Genomic DNA, 23,285 nt, shown 5'->3' on the forward strand with positions numbered 1-23,285 from the left:
ACCGCGTGACATTGGCGACGAATAGGGCTTAGGCGCTAACCTTCTCTTCGTAGAGGCAGTGGGACAGGTATGGTTGGCTTGGAATGTGGCATTAAAGAGCTGTTTGTTGTCAAACGGGGTGAGTTCCTTAGCATGAATGTTGATGTTTCCAGAATTAATGTGCCCCCAAGGAAGCTGTCGGACACGTCGGCAGTGAGCGACCTGCCAACCGGAGGTAAGCTCCTCGAAAGAGACTACAGGAGGCTATTTGGACATTGGGGTTCATTAGAAATATCTGATGTCCGCCTGCGACGCTGCATCATGTGATGACCAGTGTTTGAACAAGGATGAACGACGGAGTCCTCTTGCCGAAACGTTGGCTCCAGCGACATTGCTTGTTTAAAACTACTGCTCATCACTTCAAGCGTTCATCTTACTGCGAATGTCTTTCTTTAGATGAATTGCATGTCGCATTACTATCGCTGGACCAAACCGTAGAGGTAATGTAACCAGGGGATAGAGGTTGTATCGTCAGCAAGAGATAAAGAAAAGGCTATCCATTTAGGCTATCAATTCAGGTTATCGGTAAAAGACATACGCATTAGCTCGTATCACTGGTAATTGCCACCTAGAAGTGGATGCCTGAATATGCCTGCCTAAACGCATTTCGTGACCACTTCCTACCGCCTGATCCGTGCACGCGCGCAAGAAATAAAGAAGTGTACATGACTAATACTAGTACAGAATTTTTTTCATGCAGGCGATGTTTATTATACTTTGCGAACGTCAAGAGAAACCCAGCGTGGTTCTAACCGCTTCACTGTAAAAGGGAAATGCGCAAAACGCCGCCCACCTAATAGTTTAGAGTTTGAGGTGTCCGGCGTCGCTGTGCTGACTTGAGTCAGAGTGCGCCAAATGAGTTCTTACGCATCAAATATTCACAAAGAATATCTTACGCTAGAATTATTCTTAACAGAAACTTCCAGCATATCCTGATCCTGGGCATATTATTAGCAAGGGCAGCCATCCGCCCAGTGGTAAAGAGCAGTTACGAACGAAAACCTTTATGAATTCGGACCAAGATACGTACTTTGGCTTGTAAGTTGTATCTGAAGAGGGTTTGTGCTCAATATCAGTTTTATACAGATACTTACAGATCCTACACTCGTACGGCAGTGTTTCTGGGTGTGAGAATGAAGGCATAATAACACAAAAAGCCATAGTAAAGACAATAAAACTTTAAAAAGTGCCATTTTTTGAAAAAGGGTGATTTGTCCGAAAATTCAGAAGCCGTTCTATCGGTAATATCGTCGTCAAAATTGGAGAGAGAACAAATTAAATTTCGCGACCTTTTCTTCCTTCTAACCAAAATCTTAGCGAAAGATTACGTTTAGTTCAGCCCATGTAAGTGGCGCACAACCCATGATTTGCGTTGCATTCATTAGCAAATTGTGTCCAGCGTTCCGGAGTGTTGTTTTGTAAATTACCGGGGCAACATTTTTTGCAAAGCAATAAACTTAAAGAGGAAACGTGGATCCAAGTTACTAACAACGAAAAGGCACTATATATTATTTAAAGCGGCATGATGAATAAATTTCAGCACGAAAAGGCATGCTATAGGCTATATTGCACTTTGTCTTTCTTTTTTTTTCGTAGCTTACGAGTTTGACGGCATCACTTGCAAAGCCTGTGGCAGGGCTAACATTTCGGGAACCCGTTGGAAGTGCGACGTGTGCGTCGATTACGACCTGTGCGCTCCGTGCTACGTGTCCAACAAGCACGACCTCGAGCACTCATTTGTGCGCTTCGACAGACTAAGTAGTTCAGGGTGAGCGCCGCTGTACATGCTAACATGCTCAAGAGTTTACGACTATTTTGGCAAACGCGTTCTCTGAACCGTTACATGCCGTCTCTGTAGAACGTAGCTAGTATCTTTCTATCATTTCATGCCGTATTGTTTTGCTTAAAAGAAGAAAAAAAAGACGCCCTAAAAGAATACGTCATGTTTGGTCATAATTATTCTTAATTAACTATACAACTTCTAAAATATTATAACTGGATGAAAAATGTCAATGAGAAAATTGCAGAGGAAAAAAACTCCCGATACAGCTTTCTGTTTCTCAATACGTTTTACATAAATGTGTTTTTCCGAGTATGCAAGAAGCTCGCGAATACATGCAAAACTGCAGTGCGATTGGCCAATCGAGGCACTTTGCATCTATTGGCGGGCTTCCTTCACGCTCGGAAAAAAACATTTTTATGCAGCGCGTATTAAGCAACAGAATGCTGTATCGGGAGTTTCTTTCTTGTTGGTCTACAATTTTCACATTGAGACTTTTAATCTATATATAATATTTTAGAAGTTGAATAATTATTTAAGACTAATTATGTAATTAGGCGGAATGCACCGGCATATTCTTAAATCTTGGTGCATGATAGTTGGGACGCCCTGTACACCCCTCAGCAGCTCAACGAAATCGTCATCTATGCCTTCGTGCTTGAGAATAGCCCACAATTCCCAATCTACTCTGACGTAAACTCCTTTAACATCTAGTAATGCTTTCCCTTAAGGTCTATTCTGAGCTACTGAAATCTCTATGAACTTAGTACAATCATATTTTTCTCTAAGCGGCTAACCGGTACGAAACCATTCTGCGGTTCCCCCAGTAGATCATTTTATTCCAACCATTTCGACAGCTCCACTTTGATGGCTTGCTCTGCGATTCTGTATATCGTCGACGTTACTGTAACTGGCCTGTGCGAGCTTGTCTTATCCTTATCACCTTTGTCTTTGGAGATGAGGTTCGTATTGCTTTCATGGCATCCAACAGGAATTTTCTTCGTTCTAATCACTTCCTCTAGTGCCTTGCTCTTGAGAAAGAGGTGCTTGATTAACTGTATTGCAATTTCATCGGGTCGTGCGGTCGCGTTATGAGGGAGACTTTCTTCTGTTTTTTTTTTCAGCAAAGTAGCATTTCCAACATAGTAGCATATCCGATCTCTCAGGCTTCTCTGTTGTTGCTGGATCTGTTCAAGTCAGAACTTCGCTTTTTTTCGTGCCGAAGTTACCCCTAATAACGTCTCTGATGAACAGCAGCGCATCGCCTCCTTCGAAGGTTTAACTGTCTTCATCACTTATAGCTATTTGCGAATTCTTAGTCGGAGCTCCGAGTGCTCTTATATGGTTACGGAATCTTATTTTACACTGGAATCTTATTTTACACTGGTCTCTTTTTCGAATGTTATGCACACAGCGCTCACTTGTGCATTTAATTATCTCTTGCACGAACTCACTTGCCACCATTTTCTTTTCCCGGTATTCCATCTGAGGAGCACCTCATCTTGCCATCCCCTTGACGCCTATTATACTAACAAGGCATCGTACGAAAGTAACCCTGTTTGTAGAAAAAAAATACAATTGTTCGTTACCTATTTAGGTATATCTAACCAGAAAGACCAAGAAATTGAAAGGCATGAAAAATAATATATATAAATTCCCCGCTTAACCTGACACTTGGCAACACCCAAATGAGAGAGAAAAGAAAAGCACTTATCGCTTTCGCGCGCTGCTGCTGCTGCGCTGAGAAAGCCCTTCCAATCAGCATGTATGCTCCCTTCGACGTCACTCGAGAGAGTTTCAGAGAAGTTTGAGAAATTTGGCTGGCGCCCTCTCGCGTGTGACGTCAGCTGGGGGACTCCGCGCTGTCACATCGTGCGTGCTCGCTTCGTGAAAACTGCTTGACGCGGTCGGTTGGCCTGCCCTGTTTCAATTTTGAAACAATGTGAGTCTGCAGGTTTGTAGCACCGTATCTACTGAATATTCCAGAACACTATTCGCTAGGAAATCGAGGGAAGTAAGTCGCTGTTCTAACTGCGCCTGTCGTGGATTGCTCCCAGTGTCGTCTGCTAGATCCGTGTGTACACGCGCGTATACAGCGTGGGTTTCTTGTCAACGCTGTTCTGTTGTTGTAGCGCTCTCAAAAGCGCTTATCGCTCCACCCTCTTTTTTTTTCACAATGAACTGTAGCATTTAGTCTCCGGCTGCATAGTCTGCGCAGAAATACAGCCTTTGTCTACAGCGTGCAAACACAGCCTACAGCGCGCCATGTTTGGTAGGTCGCACGACGCGTTTGCCACAGACATTTCAGTTTCGTTCCCAAGCTCAGAAGAACTTTAGGCACATCACGAAAGACATTTTATGACAGTTTAAAAATTCAGCCGTAACTTGGGTGCGTGAAAAAATGCGGTATTTCGCCCCAATGCACAGCATTAACGCAAAATGTTAAGGGATGTATTAGCAGTTTTCAATTACCCGACGCGCTCCAAGCTAAACCTATTTAGAAATCGATTTTAAAAAATGACACGAAAACATTTTGCGGCTGACTGTCAGATCCCAGACTTGCCTGAAACTTGTTGCATATTTCATTATGACACTTTTCGTAACAAAATAAAAGAATTTATGTGCGAGGAAAACACAACGCATATCTATCAATTCATTGAATTTAAAAGATTGGTTTTATCATAGCAAACTAACGAAACTAGCATCGAAGCGCTCCTGCCTACGTTTCAGTGCGTATCGCCGACCGCCAGTTGATAGGTTCGCGGCAGTTCTAGAATATATGGAACGTCTCGTAAAAGGGGGCACCGAATTAATTGTAAAGAAAAAAGATGAAGTCATGTAGTCGTGATTAATAAACATAAATAATAAGCGTGATTACTTCCACAGTGACTCAGCTTGTCCCCTACAGGTTAGTAACTCGACCATTCTTGGCTGCCGCCATATATAAGCAGCTCGCGGGCGAGATTGGTTCAGCGATGGAATTAATTGCTGTTGCGTAACGAAAACAGGTAAGTTTTTACAAACATAGTTAAATCATCGTTCTAAATATATTTTGTTTTGTAAGCACGTCATACGTATTAGAAACTAAGACTAAAATAAGAGAATTTTGGATGCTCTTGTACTTGACCGAATAAGTAACAGGAGCGTTAAAGAGACGAGGACATACAAGCGTAACATAGCGCCGATGACCTCTTTTACACAATTGATTTTAATAAAGGACAAACAAGTGGACATACGAAGTTGCGATAAAACGTTCTACGTACCACCACGATGTCAAACAAGGATTTTTCACTGGATCTGGAGGGTCGACGACGAAGAAGAAGTGCTCGTCCCAAGTCACAGATCGGCTCGGTGATTGCTAGCAAATTACGCAGTGCTAATTACCTCGAACCAAAGTTTTGCTAGCACCGATGTGTCCGTGAAGACGAGCGGCATCGACCGATACCAGCAGACCCCAGAGGTGCCTTTTTCTTTGACACATTTTGTGACTACTTCTACTGCCGCCGCGCGAAGGATTGTTAGGCTTAGGCGTGTACCGCGGACGCTATAGGCCCAACACCGTCGCACCGACAGCGACCTGCCGTACTCCTCGGCGGCTGCCGCTCGTCAGCTCCGAGATGGAGGCGCCCGCTCAAACAACGATAGCGGACAATCACATGTGCGTTCAAGTTCCCAGGAAAAGAGATATCACCTGAGGAATACCACAACGACGCAGGATGGACGCTCGCGGGGGAACGCATGTCGAGGCTGCGCCAGCGGACCCCCGCCAGCGGCAAGCCCGACGGACCCGGCAGGAGTCAAACACGGACGAGATCGAAATTCAACAAGAACGTCAGAGCTTCAGTCATCAAGGTAGCACGCATGCCAGCCATGCCACTGGAAGAAAGCAAAATAGTTGTCAGACCCAGAGGGGGACTGGACATCGTCAAGACCGGCACCACCACCGTCGCTGCGGCCATACTCGCTGCGGCCAAGACCACGAGCGAGGAAAGCGCCGCGGGCACCATCTGCCCCAACACGCAACAAGCATCATGGTCGTCAGTACACCGAACGAAGACAACGCGGCAAGGTACGCTAAAATCCAGGAAATCTCTATTCAAGGCTACCCTACGAGGTCAGTGCATGTCGCACTGCACCTCACGACACCGTAAAGGGCGTCATCAGAGGCATCCTCATCGACGCGAGCGCCGACGAGCTAGATAGAAACATCGTCAACGAGAGGAACCCGCTAACAGCGGGCGCAAAAAGATTGGAATCACGACCACTGCGATCCTGGTGTTCCAGGGACCCAAGGTACCGAACTTCGTCCGATACGCAGTCACCCTGATACCGTGCCGCCTCTACAGGAAACAGATCAACGCTTTCCAGCAGTGCGGCCGAGTGGGATACCGCAAGGGCGTGTGCCCGACCCCAACAATCAAGACGTGCCTGGCCTGCGGACTCGCGAACCCTACAGAAGATCATCGCTGTACCCAAAAATGTAAGTTGTGCGGGGACGAACACCCGACCGGAGACCGAACGTGCAAGGCGAAATACAAGATCCCCTACGTAGTGCGCAAGCGACAATGGGAGCGCCGTCAGGCCGAACGCCAGCTGCTGTCGTAGAGCAATTTCCCGCCACTCGACAAGCCGCCAGCTGCACGAAAGTCAAGGACCGCATCGGAGAACCGCGCGCCTAAATCCAGAGACAGCAGCTGCTTCAAGAGAAGCCTCAGCAGGAAAAGACCACCATCACGTGAGCGAGTGAGCTGGGTCGACGCAGCGAAAGGGGACAATATAAGGAACGCGCAGAAAATCACCGAAGCCACGAAGAAAGAAGACATGAACAAGGTGCGAGAAGCAAACAATACCCTAAGACAAGAAAACGCGGCTTTGTGAGTGACCATCAACAACCTCACGAGAGAGATCGCCGAGATCCGTCAGTTGCTGCTATGCAACAACGAGCCTCTACAGAGAGCCACGCCAAGCACAAGACCGAGGAAACAACCACGAACATCCAGGAGACAGCCATAGAGGAACCGGCACCGAAGAAGCGAGCCGTCGAGGCCACGCGCAAGCAAACAGAAAACGATCGCATTGACAGCCTCGAAGCCAAATTCTAAGCGACATTCATCAAACTCAAACAGCTAATCACGGCAAACATCGCAGCAGTGACAGCATTGAAACAAACAATGGAGACCTACCAAGCCGAGAACACGAACAGATTCGCTTACATCGAAAGGACCCTACAGCCGATGGTAAGCCACCCGACGTTTGCGCCCCTCTTCGCGCAACATCCACCGAACCAAGGAGCCCCGTACACACCAACGCAATCATGGCCGCCAACGCAACACCAGCAGCAGCAGGTGTAACAGCGTGGCAGTGGAACTGTCGCGGCCTCGAAAGGACGAAGGTAGTCATCCAACAGCACATCGCACATTCCGCACACAAGCTGGACGTTATACTATTCCAAGCGACACTAACCGACTTACCGTCCCTCCCCGGCTACCGAGTGCATAAGGGATCGCCCGACGGGAGAGGCATGTGCACTTAGTCAGGAAGGGACTCCCGTTCGTCGAACACGAGCTGCAAAGCAATATCAAGATCGAGCACACACTCACCGAAATCATCCCGGGCAAGAAGAGAAAAGGAAGCATATTTTTGCTCAACGTCTACAGCAACCCATCGCAGAGTAAGCAGAGATCCAAGACATTACTGCACAGGGCCAGCACCGCAGCGGGCCGCAACACGCTGATCGCGTGTGGAGATTTCAACGCGATAAACCCTGCCTGGGGCTACAACAAGTACACAGCAAAGGGCCTCGACCTGTACCAAGACGCCACGGAACTCGACTTCACTCTCATCACGGACCCAACACATGCGACGAGAATCGGTAACTCCATGTCCCGGGACACCACTCCGGACCTTATGTTCGTCAAGAATGACATCCGGGGCGCGATCATTTTGAGAAACACCGGGACCGACTTCGGCAGCAACCACACCATCGTGGAAATCGGCATACCGGAACACAACGACACCAGTATCAAAACACACAGATGGATAGACTGGGATGGCTATCGAGACGCCAGAAGCCAGAAGAGAGACGGTGACGACGAGATCAAAGACATCGACTCGTGGACGGCCGAAATCACGAAGAGCGTACGCGAGGCGACCAAAGAAATGAAAACGGGCGCTGAGATCGACAAAGTATACAGCCTGCTTGCGCATCTCATCGAAGCCACACAGTCGATACTCAATCGCTGGAAGAAACAACGGCTTAACCGCAGACTCAGAAAGAAAGTAGCGGAGCTGAACCGAGCGATCGAGGATCGCTGCTGCGCGCTCTACACGCCACAGTGGAACGAGATCTGCAACGCGGCAGACGGGCAGATGCAAAGCGGGATCCTGCTGCGGCACCTGCTCGACGAAACCAAGACCAAGCCGCAGCAAAGGGACAGACTCACCAGGCTCATACATCGGGTGGTCGCGGTACACGGCGCCGACGAAGTCACCAGGAGCGTTAACGACAAATACCTGCCGACTACACCCACCGAACAACACGCGCCGTACGGCGGCCTACATAACGCGAAGCTCGATCGTGACATCGACGTCGAGGAGGTACGCGCGGCCCTGCACGACCTCAACAGCCGGTCGGCAGCCGGCCCGGACCTCGTCACGAACAAGGCGCTCAAGAACCTTCACGACGGCTCGATTGAGAACCTCGCAAAATACTTCAACAAGTGCTGGAGAGCGGGCGCGCTGCCAAAGCTGTGGAAGACAGCCAAGACCATTCTGATCCCCAAGCCGGGGAAGCCGCCGGACACGGATAACCTCCGGCCCATCTCGCTCACGTCCTGCGTGGGCAAGGTGCTGGAGAACACCCTGCTCAACAGGTGGCAAGATTACCTGGAACGAGAAGGGCTGTACCCGGTCCTGGTGATCGGCTTCAGACAGCACCTAAGCATGCAGGACGCGATGCTGCAGCTCAAATACCAAATCATCGACGATCGCGGCAGCGCCCGCGACAACAAAGCAATCATAGGGCTCGACCTGCCGAGCGCCTTCGATAAGGTGAAACACTCAGCGATTCGGTCCCATATCTCCAAGCTCAACATGGGCGAAATATCCTACAACTACATCAAGGACTTCCTCACGGACAGGACCGCCGAGCTACGAGCAGGCGACCTACAGACGCAAGAGAAGAAGCTCGGGAGCACCGGCACACCGCAGGGATCGGTCATTTCGCCGGTGCTGTTCAACCTGGTAATGATCGGAGTGGCCGAAAAGCTCGCGGACATCGAAGACGTCAGGCACACCATCTACGCGGACGATATCACGCTGTGGGTGACCGGTGGCAGCCACGCCCCCATCGAGGGCGCGCTGCAAGCCGCCGTAGACGCAATAAAAGACCAGCTGGAAAGCACCGGACTAAGATGTTCGCCGAGCAAATCGGAGCTTCTCATACTCCCACCTACAAAGAACAGCAGAGGCAAGACCAGACAACGCGAACACGAAAAAATCAGAATCGTAACCAAATCCGGCAACGTGATCCCCAAGGTCGGCAAAATTAGGATCCTATAGGCATGGCAAGCACGGAAGAAACGGTGGAACCATCACCCGTCTCACGACAAAAGCAGCCAACGCCAACGACTCCTCAAACGAGTCACTTCCCGGAAAGCTGGCATAAGAGAGGAGAGCCTAATTAGGCTCGTCCAATCCTTCATCCTCAGCCACGTCGCGTACGTTGCAGCCTACCACAGATGGCTGCAACATGAACGTAACAAAATCAACGGGATCATCAGAAAAGCGTACAAGACGGCGCTGGGCCTGTTCGAGTCCACGAGCAAGACCCGCTTTTTACAACTCAGGATACGCAATCGCTCGTTGAATTAGCCGAAGCGCAACGGACCTCTCAATTGGAGCGGCTGTGCATGGCCAAAGCCGGGAGGAAGATACTGGACGACCTGGGAATAGGGCGGTCGGACGAGGTTGATATCACGCCCCGTCCCCGAAGAGGTCCGACGCCTGACCAGAATCGACCCCATACCGAAGAACATGAATACCGAGTTCAACAAGGGAAGATGAGCGGCGAGGGCCAAGGCTCTCATCGACCAGCACGCCAACAACAAGCACGCGCGGTACGTGGACGCGGCCGAATACCAACTGAACGCCTTCGCAGCGGTCGTCATACAGGCGTCAACTGGCGCCACGAGGACGGCAGCGAGCGTGAAAAGCGCCGGAGCGGAACAAGCGTAGGAGGTAGCCATCGCTCTGGCCATCGCCGACGCAGACTGCCACACGGTGCTGAGTGACTCGAGACAGGTGGTGCGAAACTTCGACAAAGGCCAAATCTGCAGGGAAGCCGAGCGCGTACTGCGAACGGCCAAACTACAAGACAGAAAAGTAAGACTCAAGTGGTTGCCGGCGTACGCGGGCGACGCGTCGGAACGCAGTGAGGACCACAATGAGAAGGCACACGCAGTGGCGCGAGCGCTCACCAACCGCGCCCCGGTGACAGACCGTCCGACGTGGTTCGGAACCAAGGACCGCATGACGGACTACAACGAAATCGCCAAGGCCTACCGACTGGCTCGCCGGACTCTCCCATCCCCGCACCCGAGGCTGAGTCGAGCGGAGGCGGTACTACTGAGACAGCTCCAGACCGGATTGCTACCAAGCCCGGGACTGTTGCATCGCTTGTACCCCGAGACATATCCGACCGATAAGTGCAGAGTCTGCCGGAGGGAGACGGCAGATTACACGCACGTGTTGTGGGACTGCGTTAAAAATCCAGAAGCAAAATCAAGAACGATCCCACCGCGGCTCGAGGCAGCCGCGAAAAGCTACGATTAAGATGAACAGCTCTGGGCTGTCCAGCAGGTCCTCGGGACGCTCGAAATGCAGGGACCTAACGAACTGGCAACGGCGAGCGGAGATCCGCGCCGTGTAACGGCGACTTCGTAGATGACGTAGGCCCTCTTCGGGGCGCGCGATCACGCAACTGCAGGCACATATAAAGTTGGCTCCAATCCAATCACTGGATATTTTTATTTTCTTTCTTTAGAAAGCGGCCCGTTCCTGCGGCGGGCGTCGCCGTCCTCGGTGTAACCGAGCGAACAAGCACAGCGAAGGATGAAAGAACGAACACGGAGCGCAGTGGGTGGTGAAAGACGGCGTTACCGAAGAGAGCGCGAAGAGGAAAGTGGAGGAGGAGGGTGTGGCGAAAAGGTGAGAAGCGTAGTGCCGTGCAAGACGGGCTCTGCGGCGACGATGGTTACAAGATGGCGCCAGAGTAATGCGAGTCGTCCGTTCACCGATGACACCATCGATACCATATATGGAAACAAAGCGCTGAATGAGCGGAGGCCTGTCTGCGGCGGCTGCTGTGAACCGCTATACCACGCGTCACCTGCGCGCTGCCTCTCGCGACCTCCCGATTAGTGAGGCAGTAACGCCGCACTTCGCTCCGTCTGCAACGTGCCGCACGAGGGATATTGTCCGCGCCAGCCAGTATATCGCGAAATGAAAACACGTATAGAACTGAGCCCAAATTTCGCATAAGGGAGTATCGTAATCATCGTTGAAATTTTTTCGTCATATAATATTTTTACTCTTCCACTGATAAAGCGATGTTTTTCTAATCGTTTCCGGTCATGTGAACTCCGTTGAACAGGAACAGTATAATCATGCTAACCTAAATAAACATACGATTTGCGCGCTGAAAAGGGGTAAGGAGATTTGTTTGGAAAAAGATAGTGTAAAGCATGCTTCATCATTGTCAAACATGATATACAACGGGGCGCGAAAATGTCCCGGATCCACCACTCGTTAAATAAGAATTTTCTTGTCAGTAAAAGCTTTATATAGGTAACACTAAATGACTAAAATTCTGAGCGAAATGTGACGTTTGCGTTCAACTACATTACCGGTTAGTAAACGCGAAGTTTCGCAAATGAGCAGATCGTGCTTCGTTTCCATAGCTGTGTGAACTCTAGTTCCTTACTCGGCGTGTTGCTATGTAACTGAGACATGAAGTCGTGCCCCTGATCACGACGGCTGTGTTGTAATGAAAGGTACGTTAAGTTTATAACCTGGTTGGGCTCATAATGTTGGCATTTATAAATTTAGTACTTCAAATAGATATAGGTAGTAATTTGAGAGCGCCGTGCTACGCGAGCACGCGGTCATAGCGCGAACAAACGAATGAGAATGCAGCTACAGTGACGTTGTACACTCGAACTATTCAAGCCGGAGCGTAGCAGACGACAAAGACGAGTCTTCCCGCTGACGTCACCTGAGCGTCGTTCGCAGTCCCGCGATCGGTCGCGCACGAGGCTCTTCGTAGAAGCACATGCCAACCATTCGCACTGTTGGACAGAATCCGGTCAACGAAAAACAGCACTTACGAGCGAAAAGCTTTCTTTTTTTCAATGTTCTGTTGATATATGATAGTTGACACAATTCTTCTTGCAGAATAAAAGTGTCCCCGAAGCAAGGCTCAGCTCAACCGGACGCCAAAGGCATCTCCCACGGAGGTATGAGGCAGTCTTGAGCTCGAAAAGCGGTGAAAGCCTGCCGAAAGGTGGTGGTTCTTTATGTGGCTTGCCATGTCAAATATATGTTGGTGTCTTGACACTACGTGTTGATTTGGTATAGTAAGCGAACATGGATTTCAGTCAATAAAGAAAACAAAATTAACGATGCTAGAAGTCGCTGCGAAATTTTATTCAAGACAGGCACGCAGTAAAATAAAAAGGCCAGGATACTTGTCACAATATATATAAATAACATAAAAAATGAGCCCATTTACCCACCCACTCCTTTCACTCGCACAGCCCCACGTGTTCAACGCACCCCAGCGGCCACATTGCGTTTCCCTTTAGTTAATTTTTATCGACAGTCCAAACAAACAAGAATTTATTGACCTCGCAGCTCTACGCAGCAGTTATGTTTCCCGCTTCTATTAGCGGTATTTGCGCAAGACAAGGTAATTAGGCGCGGTAGTGTTCTTACACTTCTGCCATGCCTTACAGTTATGTTCAGAGGCATCACCTGCGACGTCTGTGACGAGCACGACATCATCGGGACTCGCTGGAAGTGCGCCGTGTGTCTCAACTACGACCTTTGCACAACCTGCTACGCTGTGGGAAAGCACGAGCTCAGTCATGCCTTCTTGCGCTTCGAAGTGCCAGGTTGCAGAGGGTAAGCGCGGCTTTGCTTTCGTCAGACGCTTCGTTGCTATACCTAGACAAACAAAAAAGATAAAATAAAAAGGCAAACCGAGTGAGCCGATATTCGGCAGTCACGACCATATAAAGCCAACGGACAATGACGCCAAGGAAGTAATAGGGTAAATTACTTGTATTTTAATTGAAATGTAGAAATAAAGTGAGTGAAGAATGTAATACAACTGGCCGCAGGTGGGAAGCGAGCCCACGTCTTCGAATTATGCGTGCGCGATGCTTTTACAAACTGAGCTACCGCGGCGCTGTTTTCCCCTCCAGTTTCTTTGATGTCTACGTATGTACTCGATCTAATCCTGTGAGCCACGCATGACCATGGCAGTGGATGTCGCGCGACTGGCCGCTCGAGGCAATTTGCGTGTAGTCGCGGGCTTCTTTCACGCTCGGAAAGACACATCATTGAATTCACGCATTCAACAACAGAAATCTGTATCGGGAGTTTCTCATCTTGCTCTACAGTTTTCTCATTGACACTTTTCATTTAAATATATTGAGTTAGAAGTTTATTAATTAATTTATATTAGCTTTACCATTCGGCGGAATGCAAGAAATAATCTGAGTATCTCCAAGGGACGGCAAAAAACGTTACCGTGATGCTGTCCATCTACGTAACATTTGCATATTTTTAAAGTTTGGCTAAAGTTAAGCGAAACACCCTTATTTGGACAAATTGCAAACAGAGCCGGTGAATCACAATAACATCCTCAGTACCTGCCAAACACTGTCACATTGGCAAGTTGATAGAAAGCTTGGTCCAAGTAACAAGACGTCTGGCATACGGAAAGTTTTTCACGATTTCCTGGGAAATTTTCTGTCGTCGTTCCTTGTCGGGCAGGCTGCAACGTTATCAATATGAAAGTACATTTTACATCATTAGCCGTTAATAGTTCATTCCATGTTTTGCACGTCCCGCTCGTCTGGTGCAACCAAAGGATTCAAATTATTCAAAGATTGTCGAAGAGTCCTAGAAAAGACGCGAAGCAGTTGCAAGGGGAATATTTCTTGAGTGCGTGTATGCGAGAGAGTGAAAGAGAGAAATGAAGAGGGAATGGCACGGAGGTTAACCGAGGACGTGCACGATTGGCTACCCTACACATGGCGAGGGAGAAAGGGAGAAGAAGAGATGAAGGAAGATAAGAAAAGACTGGCAGTTTCACCCGAAAGGCGAAGTATCGATTGCGACAGCAAATTAGTAGGCAGCTATACGAATAAGGATAGTAGTTTTATTGGCCGCATAAACTCGGAAACATTCGCTTGCTTAGTGAGTTAACAAGCATGGCGCCAGCGGGCACAAGCAAACATGAACATACCACACTCGATGAGCGCGGATACTCGCTGTCAAAGCGCTGGTGTGAGCCACCGCTGCAACAGCAGCGTGCGCAGTGACCTTCGTTCCGTTTCTCGCTTCAACGCAAGAGCGGCTAGAACGCAGCGCGCACTAAAGTATGAGCCGTCTGCAGATCCCTTTCAAGACATGGTGCACCAGACCGCGCGCAGCCGTGCAAAGTACGCACTTGTTGGCGGAGCCGAAGCCGCCCCCCTCCCCCCGCGCTGCCTCCCCACTTTCCTCCAAATATAGCGCACGAGATTGAGCCGCGGTCGTCGGTTGCCCTTGCGCCCGGTCGCGAAATGCGCGTAGCCGCCGGAGCAAAGCGACGCCCTTCCCTCCCCCTCCCTCCCTCCCCTTCCCCCACGGCCTTTGGCGCGACATAAGACGGCGCGTTTGCTCTCCGCTTCCTACCTCCTCTTTCGCGGGCGCCAGATTTAGCCGCGATCGTAAGCTTCCCTTGTGTGCTTTCACACGCACATGATGCATACGATGCGCGGAGACGGTGTTGTCGCCCTTGGACTTTATACAGAACATCACGGCAACGACAACGGCAAAAAATGTGCCTGGAGTGTCCGTATAATTGCTATATCAATAAAATAATAAAGATGCGGTCATTATGAACATTCGCCGAGTAATTCTTGCGGGAAGCGTGAGAAAAGTATAAGTACTCGCATTTGCTGCTGATTTTGCCCAAGCACACGTATATTCATAGGGGTGGCTGTGCGGCAACCATCGAAACCAACAGTTTAGTGCAGCTGGCCACCTATGTTTCATTGTGTCTCGCACATATCCAAAGTTTATTTGAGAGGAAGCTTTAGCTCGGGCCAAACTGTGACGCGGCCTATTCAAATACATGTAAAACGCAAATACGTTTTTCTGAGATAACTCCTGCACCGATATTAATCAAATTTGTTGCATTTGAAAGAGAAAGGGAAGTTCTAGTGACTGCTGGAAGCGGAATTTCGATTTAGGACTTGAATTTTGTTAAAGGAATTTTCAAAAATGCGAAAGTTTGAAAAAAGCAGAAGCACGAAGTTTACAAATTCATAGCTCTGCATCAAGAACAGATATCGTGGTTCTGTGAACGAATCCATTAGCCCATTCAAAGCGGACAAATTCTATGTGTCATATTACATTTTATGTGAATTTGTTACGTTGGTTACAATGGTTCTGCAAAAGCTGTATTTCCATATTACCAAATTTTTTTATATTCATGTGTAACATGTCAATTTTGTCCGCTTTGGATGTACTATTAGATGGAATTCACAGAATGGTATTATCATTTTTCATTATTGAGTTACAGGGTTGTAAACTTGATAGTTTCGTTCTATGAAACTTTTCGATTTTTGCCAACTTTTTATAAAATATTGATGACCTAACTCAAAAATTAGAAAACAACAGTCACCAGATTTTAAGTGTTTTTTAATGCAACAAACCTCGTCAAATTTAGTGCAGTGGTTGCCGAGAAGAACGAGTTCTCCATTTACATGTATTCAGATAGGAGCACCCGAGCTAAAGCTTCCTCTTAAATGCTTGTCTTTTCATCCTACTCTACCATGTGCTCTGTGGAATGACCACTGTGAAGCGTATGCTCTGAAGCACGTAATAATTCCTCTGCGCTGACCTTATTGCTAATGATGGCTATATATATCTTTTTACAATTGCAGAATACCTGTACTACCTAGACAGCAACTGACAAGGACACAGCCTGAATGCAGAGTAATGGAAGACAAGGTCGATCAGGAAGATGGACAGAGAGAGAAAGATGAGACGGCTCACATTGTAGAAGAGGGTGAGACAGCTTGCTTGTCTTTCACACCATGTTGTGTGCGGGTGGAAAGGGTGCGTGGGTGCTCACGTGCGTTGTACGAGCTGTAGGACAAGCCCACCGCTGGCAACCAGTTATACTGGTTGTAGGACAACCTCACCACTGGCTACCAGTTGTTCGAGTTGTAGTCTGGCATGTAAAAATGTGGTAGCGGGCCCTTGCCGTCGTCCAACTCATCCACGCTTGGGACGTGGTTGAAGGGAGGAGCTTGCTCTCATCGAGAACTAGGGGTACGGAATTTATTTACAATAACTACATGAAGACAGGAGAACGTTACATTTCATCAGTCTAGCATGACTGAAAACGAAGCACACCGAGCAACCGAAAATGGCTGCTTAAAAACCCTCTGTCCTCCCTAGATCTCTAGGTGAGGGAAAACTGCCGTCCAACCTTTGTCCAATCGGACCGTCCAAAGTCGTCGCAGTCGTAGTCGACCCGCCTTTGAGGGCGAGACATCACACACTCATTCCCGCGCTTTTGTTTCACTGAACACACCGAGCGGAGAGGGTCCTCGTAAACATGGGTTGTATCGCTTGGCTCAAGCTGGCGCCTCTTGATTCCAGAGCTGACTCCGCAGTTAGCCGCCGCGTCTGTCAAACGACTGTGACGATTACTGGGGCCCGTGAGTAAGCGACGTAAAACGCCCTTTTCCAGGAGTTATCTTGCTCCAATTAGATCGTGAAAGCGACAGCAAACCAACTAACAATACTCGGTCCGCCAAACGTGGCTAGCCTTGCTGGCGCCGTTGGGCTGTCGGAGGAAGCGCATTGTTGGCTTTAAAAGCAACTCGTCACAGCGGGCTGGGAGAGGTTCGAAGTTCACTACCCCTGCAGACCGATCGTAACAGCTGCTCCATGACCTAGAAAATCTCGACTGGCCAGTGCTGATAACCGCTGGGCAGGAAGAGAATGGCTGGCGAGCAAGAATATGGCTTTGCTCTCTGCAACAACTGCGCACTTGGAATGCCTTAAACCATCTCACAACAACCGGCACAAAAGAGTCGATTCCGGCAACACAATGCTACTCAGAGTGCAAATGCCCGGAATCTGCCGTTAACCCACCAGGCTTCCTATCAAATTTCAACGTAACCCGCTCAACTGGGAACCCCAAAATTTTGTGCTGCCACAGCGAGCGTTCACGTTACCCTTGAATTTAACCAAACCCGGCTGTCGCGCTGCACGAGAGCAAATGTTTACGCCGAACTAAACCGAAAGCTCTATACCGCCAATCCCCCAACATAACTTAAGCAGCCTAACTTCACGAACGGCCTGTTCTTACCCTATCGCAGAGGCGTAGTTATCGCGTGTACTGGTGCCACCGAATAGTCTCATCAACTCTATAAGTACGTAACAGCAATCGCGCTAGCTTTGTGGTCCCTATTCACAACGCGTGTTTGCGTCTTAAGCAAACTTTTCATAACGCTTACTCACGTTTCTTCCTCTAGTCCATACAGGACACGTACCTAAATATAACAAATAAACTTGCATAACTTAGCAACTCAGAAGAACCTTAAAAAATTATCCTTCTAATAACTAGTTCAACGCACGCTTACTAGAAAATTCAGAACGCGGCCGCCCTCAACGCACACGAGCGACCCAATCACAAACATTCTGCTTTCTTCCATTCGCACAGGACACGCGCTAATGGAACTAAAAACGCTTCTCAGTGCGCACTTACTGAAAACCTACGCGCTTAAACTTAGAAGCTTCGAAAGCACTTCTAAAAAAAGAAGGTTAAATAATACACAAACGCGTTACCACAGGCCTCTCACCAATAACCTTGACGCTTCAGGTTACTCACAAAAAAAAAGCCTATCTACTCGTTAACACCTCGCGAAACTAAAGGTTTACATAAAACACATCTTTCAAACATAGGAGCTTCTCAAACGAAAACATAAATAAAGCTCATACCTTACATTTTGAAAGAAACTCTAGTCTCAAATCGCGAAAATGTTCAAATGCTCAAAAATAAAACAAAACAACACGTTTCATTTCTACGGAACCTGTCGTGGTCTCCCGTTCTAACCGTTTACGACAGACTCGTACTTTTTAGCCGTACTCGAGGTGGTCGCTGTTCGAAAGCCATTCTGGCTACCCAGGAACAACAAAAGACTGACACACTATCATATCAGCTCCTTCAAGACGTTGCAGTCTCTTGCTAACTTGCATTCTGGTGCCAGGCATTCATCACGAACTCGACTGACCGCGTCACGACTTCCTACCACCTCGTCTCGTCCTGCCACCTTGCGCTCTTTCGCACTGCATGCTGCACGCCGAAAATAACGACCGAACGACGAGGAACATAAGTGCCCCGTGCCCTTTGTCCGCGTTCGCGCAGAACATGCTTCTCGGTCTCTTTTTGACCGGTGTCTCGAACGTGCTTGATGCGCCAACGTCGTCAACGACGACCGCACCTTTCTTTTCTTCGCGCCCTGCCTTGTTGTGTCTGTCGCCGTCTTTGGCTGCACTACATTATTCACCGTATTCCGACTTTTACCGCGCTTCCTTCTACGGCGCCTTTTTCTCGCGCTCCCTTTCATGCCGCCTTCTCGTGACTCGTGCTTGCCGGTACACATCTCGTCGGCCCGGATCGCACTCCTATCCGCACAGCCTGGGTGATTTTCATTTAAATCAACTCTCTCTTTGCCTCGACTGGCGGACAGCTCAACCGACTCTGTAATACTCTAGCTATGCAACTCGCACTCCTGCGAACTGCCCTCTACTGCATTGCCCGCTCACCCTGTGCATCGGCACACAGCTCGTCGGTCTCGATCGCTGTCTCACCCGCACACTCCGATTGATTCAAAACTATATCATCCCTCTCTTGGCTACATAGACTGGCGGACAGCTGCACCAATCCCTGAACAAAGCAGTTGTCTTCCCTTGAGCCATGCAGCTCGCAATCCTGCGAACTACCCTCAACTGCATCGTCTAGCTGGCACTGCGCTTCGGCACGCAGATCCGACTCGACATGGGTGCTCGCGTCTGTCGGGTCAGCAGTACTCTGTACTTCGTTAACTACCTCGTTAATATTACCTGCGACGCACACGCGCGGTGACTTTACCAATTCATTCACAGCTGGCCTAGCTGTCTCCACAATGCTCTCTTGGCACATCACCTCGTCGCTCTCACTACGGCTTTTAACGGCCTCTGTTGCCACTAAGGCATCGTTAGCTGCTAGCACTTTGAGTTCACCTATGAACGTGCGGCTAATCTCGCAGGTACTACTCCTTCTCTCGGCTTTCGACCAAAATCTGCTATCGACTTCCTCCCACTTTCGCTGCGTCCAGCCTACAGATTTCTCAAGCCACTGTTGTCTTCGTTCGATTTCCTGCTCCAAACCTTGAATCTCTTTGTTCAATGCAGCAACGTACTGCCTCGTTACTTCTGTTAGGCCCTTTACCTGCCAAATTCTTTTCAGTTTCTGCCTAGTTTCTTCCTGTTCTTGCGGAATTGCTTCCTGTTCCTGTCTTTTGCTTAGAATTCGTTTACCTAGTTGTTGGATGCGTTTCAAATCATTGTCACTTTGGAGAGTGGTCTTACGAATTTCTATTTCCGTCAAGTCCTCCTCTACGTCTACCTGGAGCTCTCCACACAACCACAACAGGTCAGCTCTCGTCAAACACAATAGGACACATGGTCGCTGCTTTAAGCTTTGGCTCTGCTGTCACAATACTCGCTGCGATACCCACGCCATTCAGAATACAAGTAAAAGATCCCCAGCGATTCAAACCTACAAACCCAGAGAAAATGAAGCCTGGTAAACCTTACAGCTAAAACCAAACGCTTACCCACTCAAGCAACACCATATCACCAGTCCTTCTCCGCCATATCCAGTCAGTTGTAAGAGGTGGTCAATCCCAAGTCGCCTCCAACTTGATCGGGATACCGGTCGGTCACCATGTCCCAAAGTCCGTGTGATCTCATTGCTGCCTACGAGTTGTAGGACAACCCCACCGCTGCCAACCAGTTGTACGAGTTGTAGGACAATCCCAGCGCTGGCAACCAGTTTTACGGGTTGTAGGACAATCCCACCGCTGGCAACCAGTTGTACGGGTTGTAAGACAATCCCACCGCTGGCTACCAGTTGTTCGGGTTGCAGTCGGGCATTTAAAAATGTGGTAGCTAACCCATGCCGTCGTCCAACTCATCCATGCTTGGGACGTGGTTGAAAGGAGGAGGTTGCTCGCACCGATAACTAGGAGTACGGGATTTATTTACAATAACTACATGAAGACAGGCGAACGTTACATTTCATCAGTCTAGCATGACTGGAAACGAAGCACACCGAGCAGCCGAAAACGGCTGCTTAAAAACACTCTGTCCTCTCTAGATCCCTAGATGGGGGTAAACTGCCGTCCAACCTTCGTCCAATCGGATCGCCCAAAGTCGTCGTAGTCGTAGTCAACCCGCCTTTGAGGGCGAGACATCACACACTCATTCCCGCGCTTTTGTTTCACTAAGCACACCGAGCGGAGAGGGTCCTCGTAGACATGAGTTGTATCGCTTGGCTCAAGTTGGCGCCTCTTGATTCCAGAGATGACTCCGCAGTTAGCCGCCGCGTCTGTCAAACGACTGTGACGATTACTGGGACCCGTGAGAAAGCGGCGTAAAACAACCTTTTCTAGGAGTTATCTTGCTCCAATTCGACCATGAAGGCGACAGTGCACCAACTAACGATACTCGGTCCGCCAAACGTGGCTAGCCTTGCTGGTGCCGTTAGGCTGACCGAGGAGGCTCATTTTTTTGGCTTTACAATGCGACTCGTCGCAGCGGGCTGGGAGAGGTTCTGAGGTCTCTACACCTGCAGGCCGATCGTAACAACGTGAATGTGTGCGTGCATGCGTGCGTGCACGTGTGGGTGGGTGTGCGTGTGTGCGCGTGCATGCGTGCGTGCACGTGTATTGTGGGCATGCGGTGTGTGCGTGCGTACACGTGTGTGTCTGTGCATGTGTGTGTGTGTGTGCATGCGTGCGTGCACGTGTGGGTGGGTGCGTGTATGTAAAGGCGTGCAGTGTGTGTGTACGTATGTGCGAGCGTGCACCTGTGTGTGTGTGCATGCGTGCGTGCACGTGTGTGGGCGTGCGGCGTGTGTTCATGCGTGCGTGCGTGCAGTGTGCGTGCATGTTTGTGTATGTGTGTGGGCCTGCGGTCTGTGTGTGCATGTACGTATGGATGGGCGCGTGTTTGTACGTGCACGTGTGAGTGTGTGCATGTGCATGTGCGTGCTTGCGTGTACGTGCAGGTGTGCGTGTGTGTGATGAATAGGTAAGAGAGACTGTAGATGCACCCGGAGGGTAACTCTGTTTTTGTCGCCTGAAATTCAACTGCAGGCTTATCACCATGAGTACATTTATAATAAGCAAGATGTTTTATGCGGCTAGCCACAGCGATAATCGAACAAGGACAGAAAAAACGAAAATAAGTGCTTGTAAATGTAAACAAGTCATGAATTTTGCACCGATTTGCATTAATTCACAGCAACACACCACCTATTCCAATATCCCAGAGCTCCAGTGATGGCGCATTCAACGCAACGCAAGCCAAACTGGCCTGCTATTGAATTCATGAAGGTTCGTACGACAATCCAACGCGGTTTTCTGCGTTAACTAATTTATCTATAAAAGTAATTCGCCATACTGAAAGGGTAAGAAATAACGCACGGTTCTAAAAAGATTCTGCTCAAGTGCTATTAGACATCTTTAGCACGACATTTCCAGTTACTCACTCATGCACGCGCGTGCATGAATAGTTACTCAGTTACTCACGGAATAGTAAAATCTGGCACTGCCATAAAAACATTAACTTGTAATACCTTTAACGAGGTTCCTTGCGAAATATTTTCTTATAATCCATTGAAATTTTTGTGGCATTTGACGTTATATATTTAGCGTTTTCTTTTATTACTTGACATGGGTGTATCATAACATAGAAAAAATTTAGGTTGCGCGGTAACCAAGGCAGGGCTGTCTAATTCTTGTGCACTCGCTCGGCGAGCTTGCCAGCGGAGCAAAGCGCCGGTTCGTTAGAGCGCACTCGCCACTGAGTGAACAGGGCATGCGCAGTTGCGCTGCCCAGTAGCGGAAGCTAAAAATGTGCCGAGACAGTTTAGGATAGAAGAAGCAGAACTTTTGGGGCTGGTGATCTGTCTACAAACGCAGTGAACACGAACGTTTTCTCTATGGCAGCGCAAATATAGCAGAGATCCGGTAGCTTTAAGTATCTTGCGAATTTGCCCATGCAGAGTATCCAACTGGATCAATCTCTGCTTCCGTTTCCGGGCGATTCCTTCTCTTAACTCTGACGGTCTCCGTCTCTAAACTCGTTCTGTCTTTTTTTTTTTTTTTGCTTCCAACAGCTCCAACAAGTCCTAATGCGGATTGCGCTGCTCAGGCGGAACTGGAGACAAAACTTCAGGAGCTTGAAATGGCCTTACAGTGTGACATTTGCATGGAGAGCAGGCGAAACGTTGCATTCCTCTGCGGTCACACAGCGTGCGCTGCCTGTGCCGAAAATCTCACCAGTTGCCACATATGCCGTGTTCCCATAACGAAGAGGATCACCCTTTACTAGACAAGCAAGTGCATGGATATAGAGAAGAGCCGGTCTATGGTACTTTTTTTGTTACTGAACAAAATGGCTCCATTGACAGCTTCGTTGTTTCCCTGACTCAAGGCTGCGATTTTGCGAGCGACTTCCCAATAAATGTTGCGGTCTTCGCTGCTTGTAATGTACTATTTCTATAGTGTAACGCTGAACCTCCGCGGACGCTCTGTTCCCGTAAATACATGTACTGCTTGTAACAAACTGCAGTTAAGTTGTCCCATAGAAAACTGTCAAATGAACAAGAAGCAACCTTTGCATGTCAATTGTTACCTAAATTGGTTAATAATTTTCTGCTACTTTCCTGAAATATTTAAATTTTGACTCTGTAGATGTGAGCAGATAACGTTTCGAACATGCCGTTCGAGCCACTGCGGTCACGATACCGCCCGAGAACCCTGCGCATAAAGGAAAGGCGGCTGCGGAGACAGCTCCGGATGGTGCCGCACGTTACGTGTAGAGTTCACATGAGAGAAAAAGAATA

At 48.8% G+C, this 23,285-nt stretch overlaps 1 protein-coding gene across 1 annotated transcript; it reads left to right on the forward strand.

Moving 5' to 3' along the window:
- The first annotated feature begins 193 nt into the window (after positions 1–193).
- Positions 194–22,917, forward strand: LOC142575895 (uncharacterized). The gene is made up of 5 exons (XM_075685675.1): positions 194–214; positions 12,272–12,333; positions 12,832–13,000; positions 16,039–16,163; positions 22,557–22,917. The coding sequence occupies exons 3-5, from the start codon at positions 12,834–12,836 to the stop codon at positions 22,769–22,771; spliced, it is 507 nt and encodes a 168-aa protein (XP_075541790.1). The 5' UTR covers positions 194–214; positions 12,272–12,333; positions 12,832–12,833; the 3' UTR covers positions 22,772–22,917.
- The last annotated feature ends 368 nt before the right edge of the window (positions 22,918–23,285 follow it).

The sequence above is a fragment of the Dermacentor variabilis genome, chromosome 3 (genome assembly GCF_050947875.1).
Source record: "Dermacentor variabilis isolate Ectoservices chromosome 3, ASM5094787v1, whole genome shotgun sequence".
Classification (NCBI taxonomy): domain Eukaryota; kingdom Metazoa; phylum Arthropoda; class Arachnida; order Ixodida; family Ixodidae; genus Dermacentor; species Dermacentor variabilis.

What these genes read in the sequence shown, in the direction of transcription:
- LOC142575895 (XM_075685675.1), top strand. Translation starts at nt 12,834, where the DNA reads ATGTTCAGAGGCATCACCTGCGACGTCTGTGACGAGCACGACATCATC. An exon ending in GAAGTGCCAGGTTGCAGAGG is followed by an intron (nt 13,001 to 16,038) that starts GTAAGCGCGGCT and finishes TTACAATTGCAG; the next exon opens with AATACCTGTACTACCTAGAC. An exon ending in GGCTCACATTGTAGAAGAGG is followed by an intron (nt 16,164 to 22,556) that starts GTGAGACAGCTT and finishes TGCTTCCAACAG; the next exon opens with CTCCAACAAGTCCTAATGCG.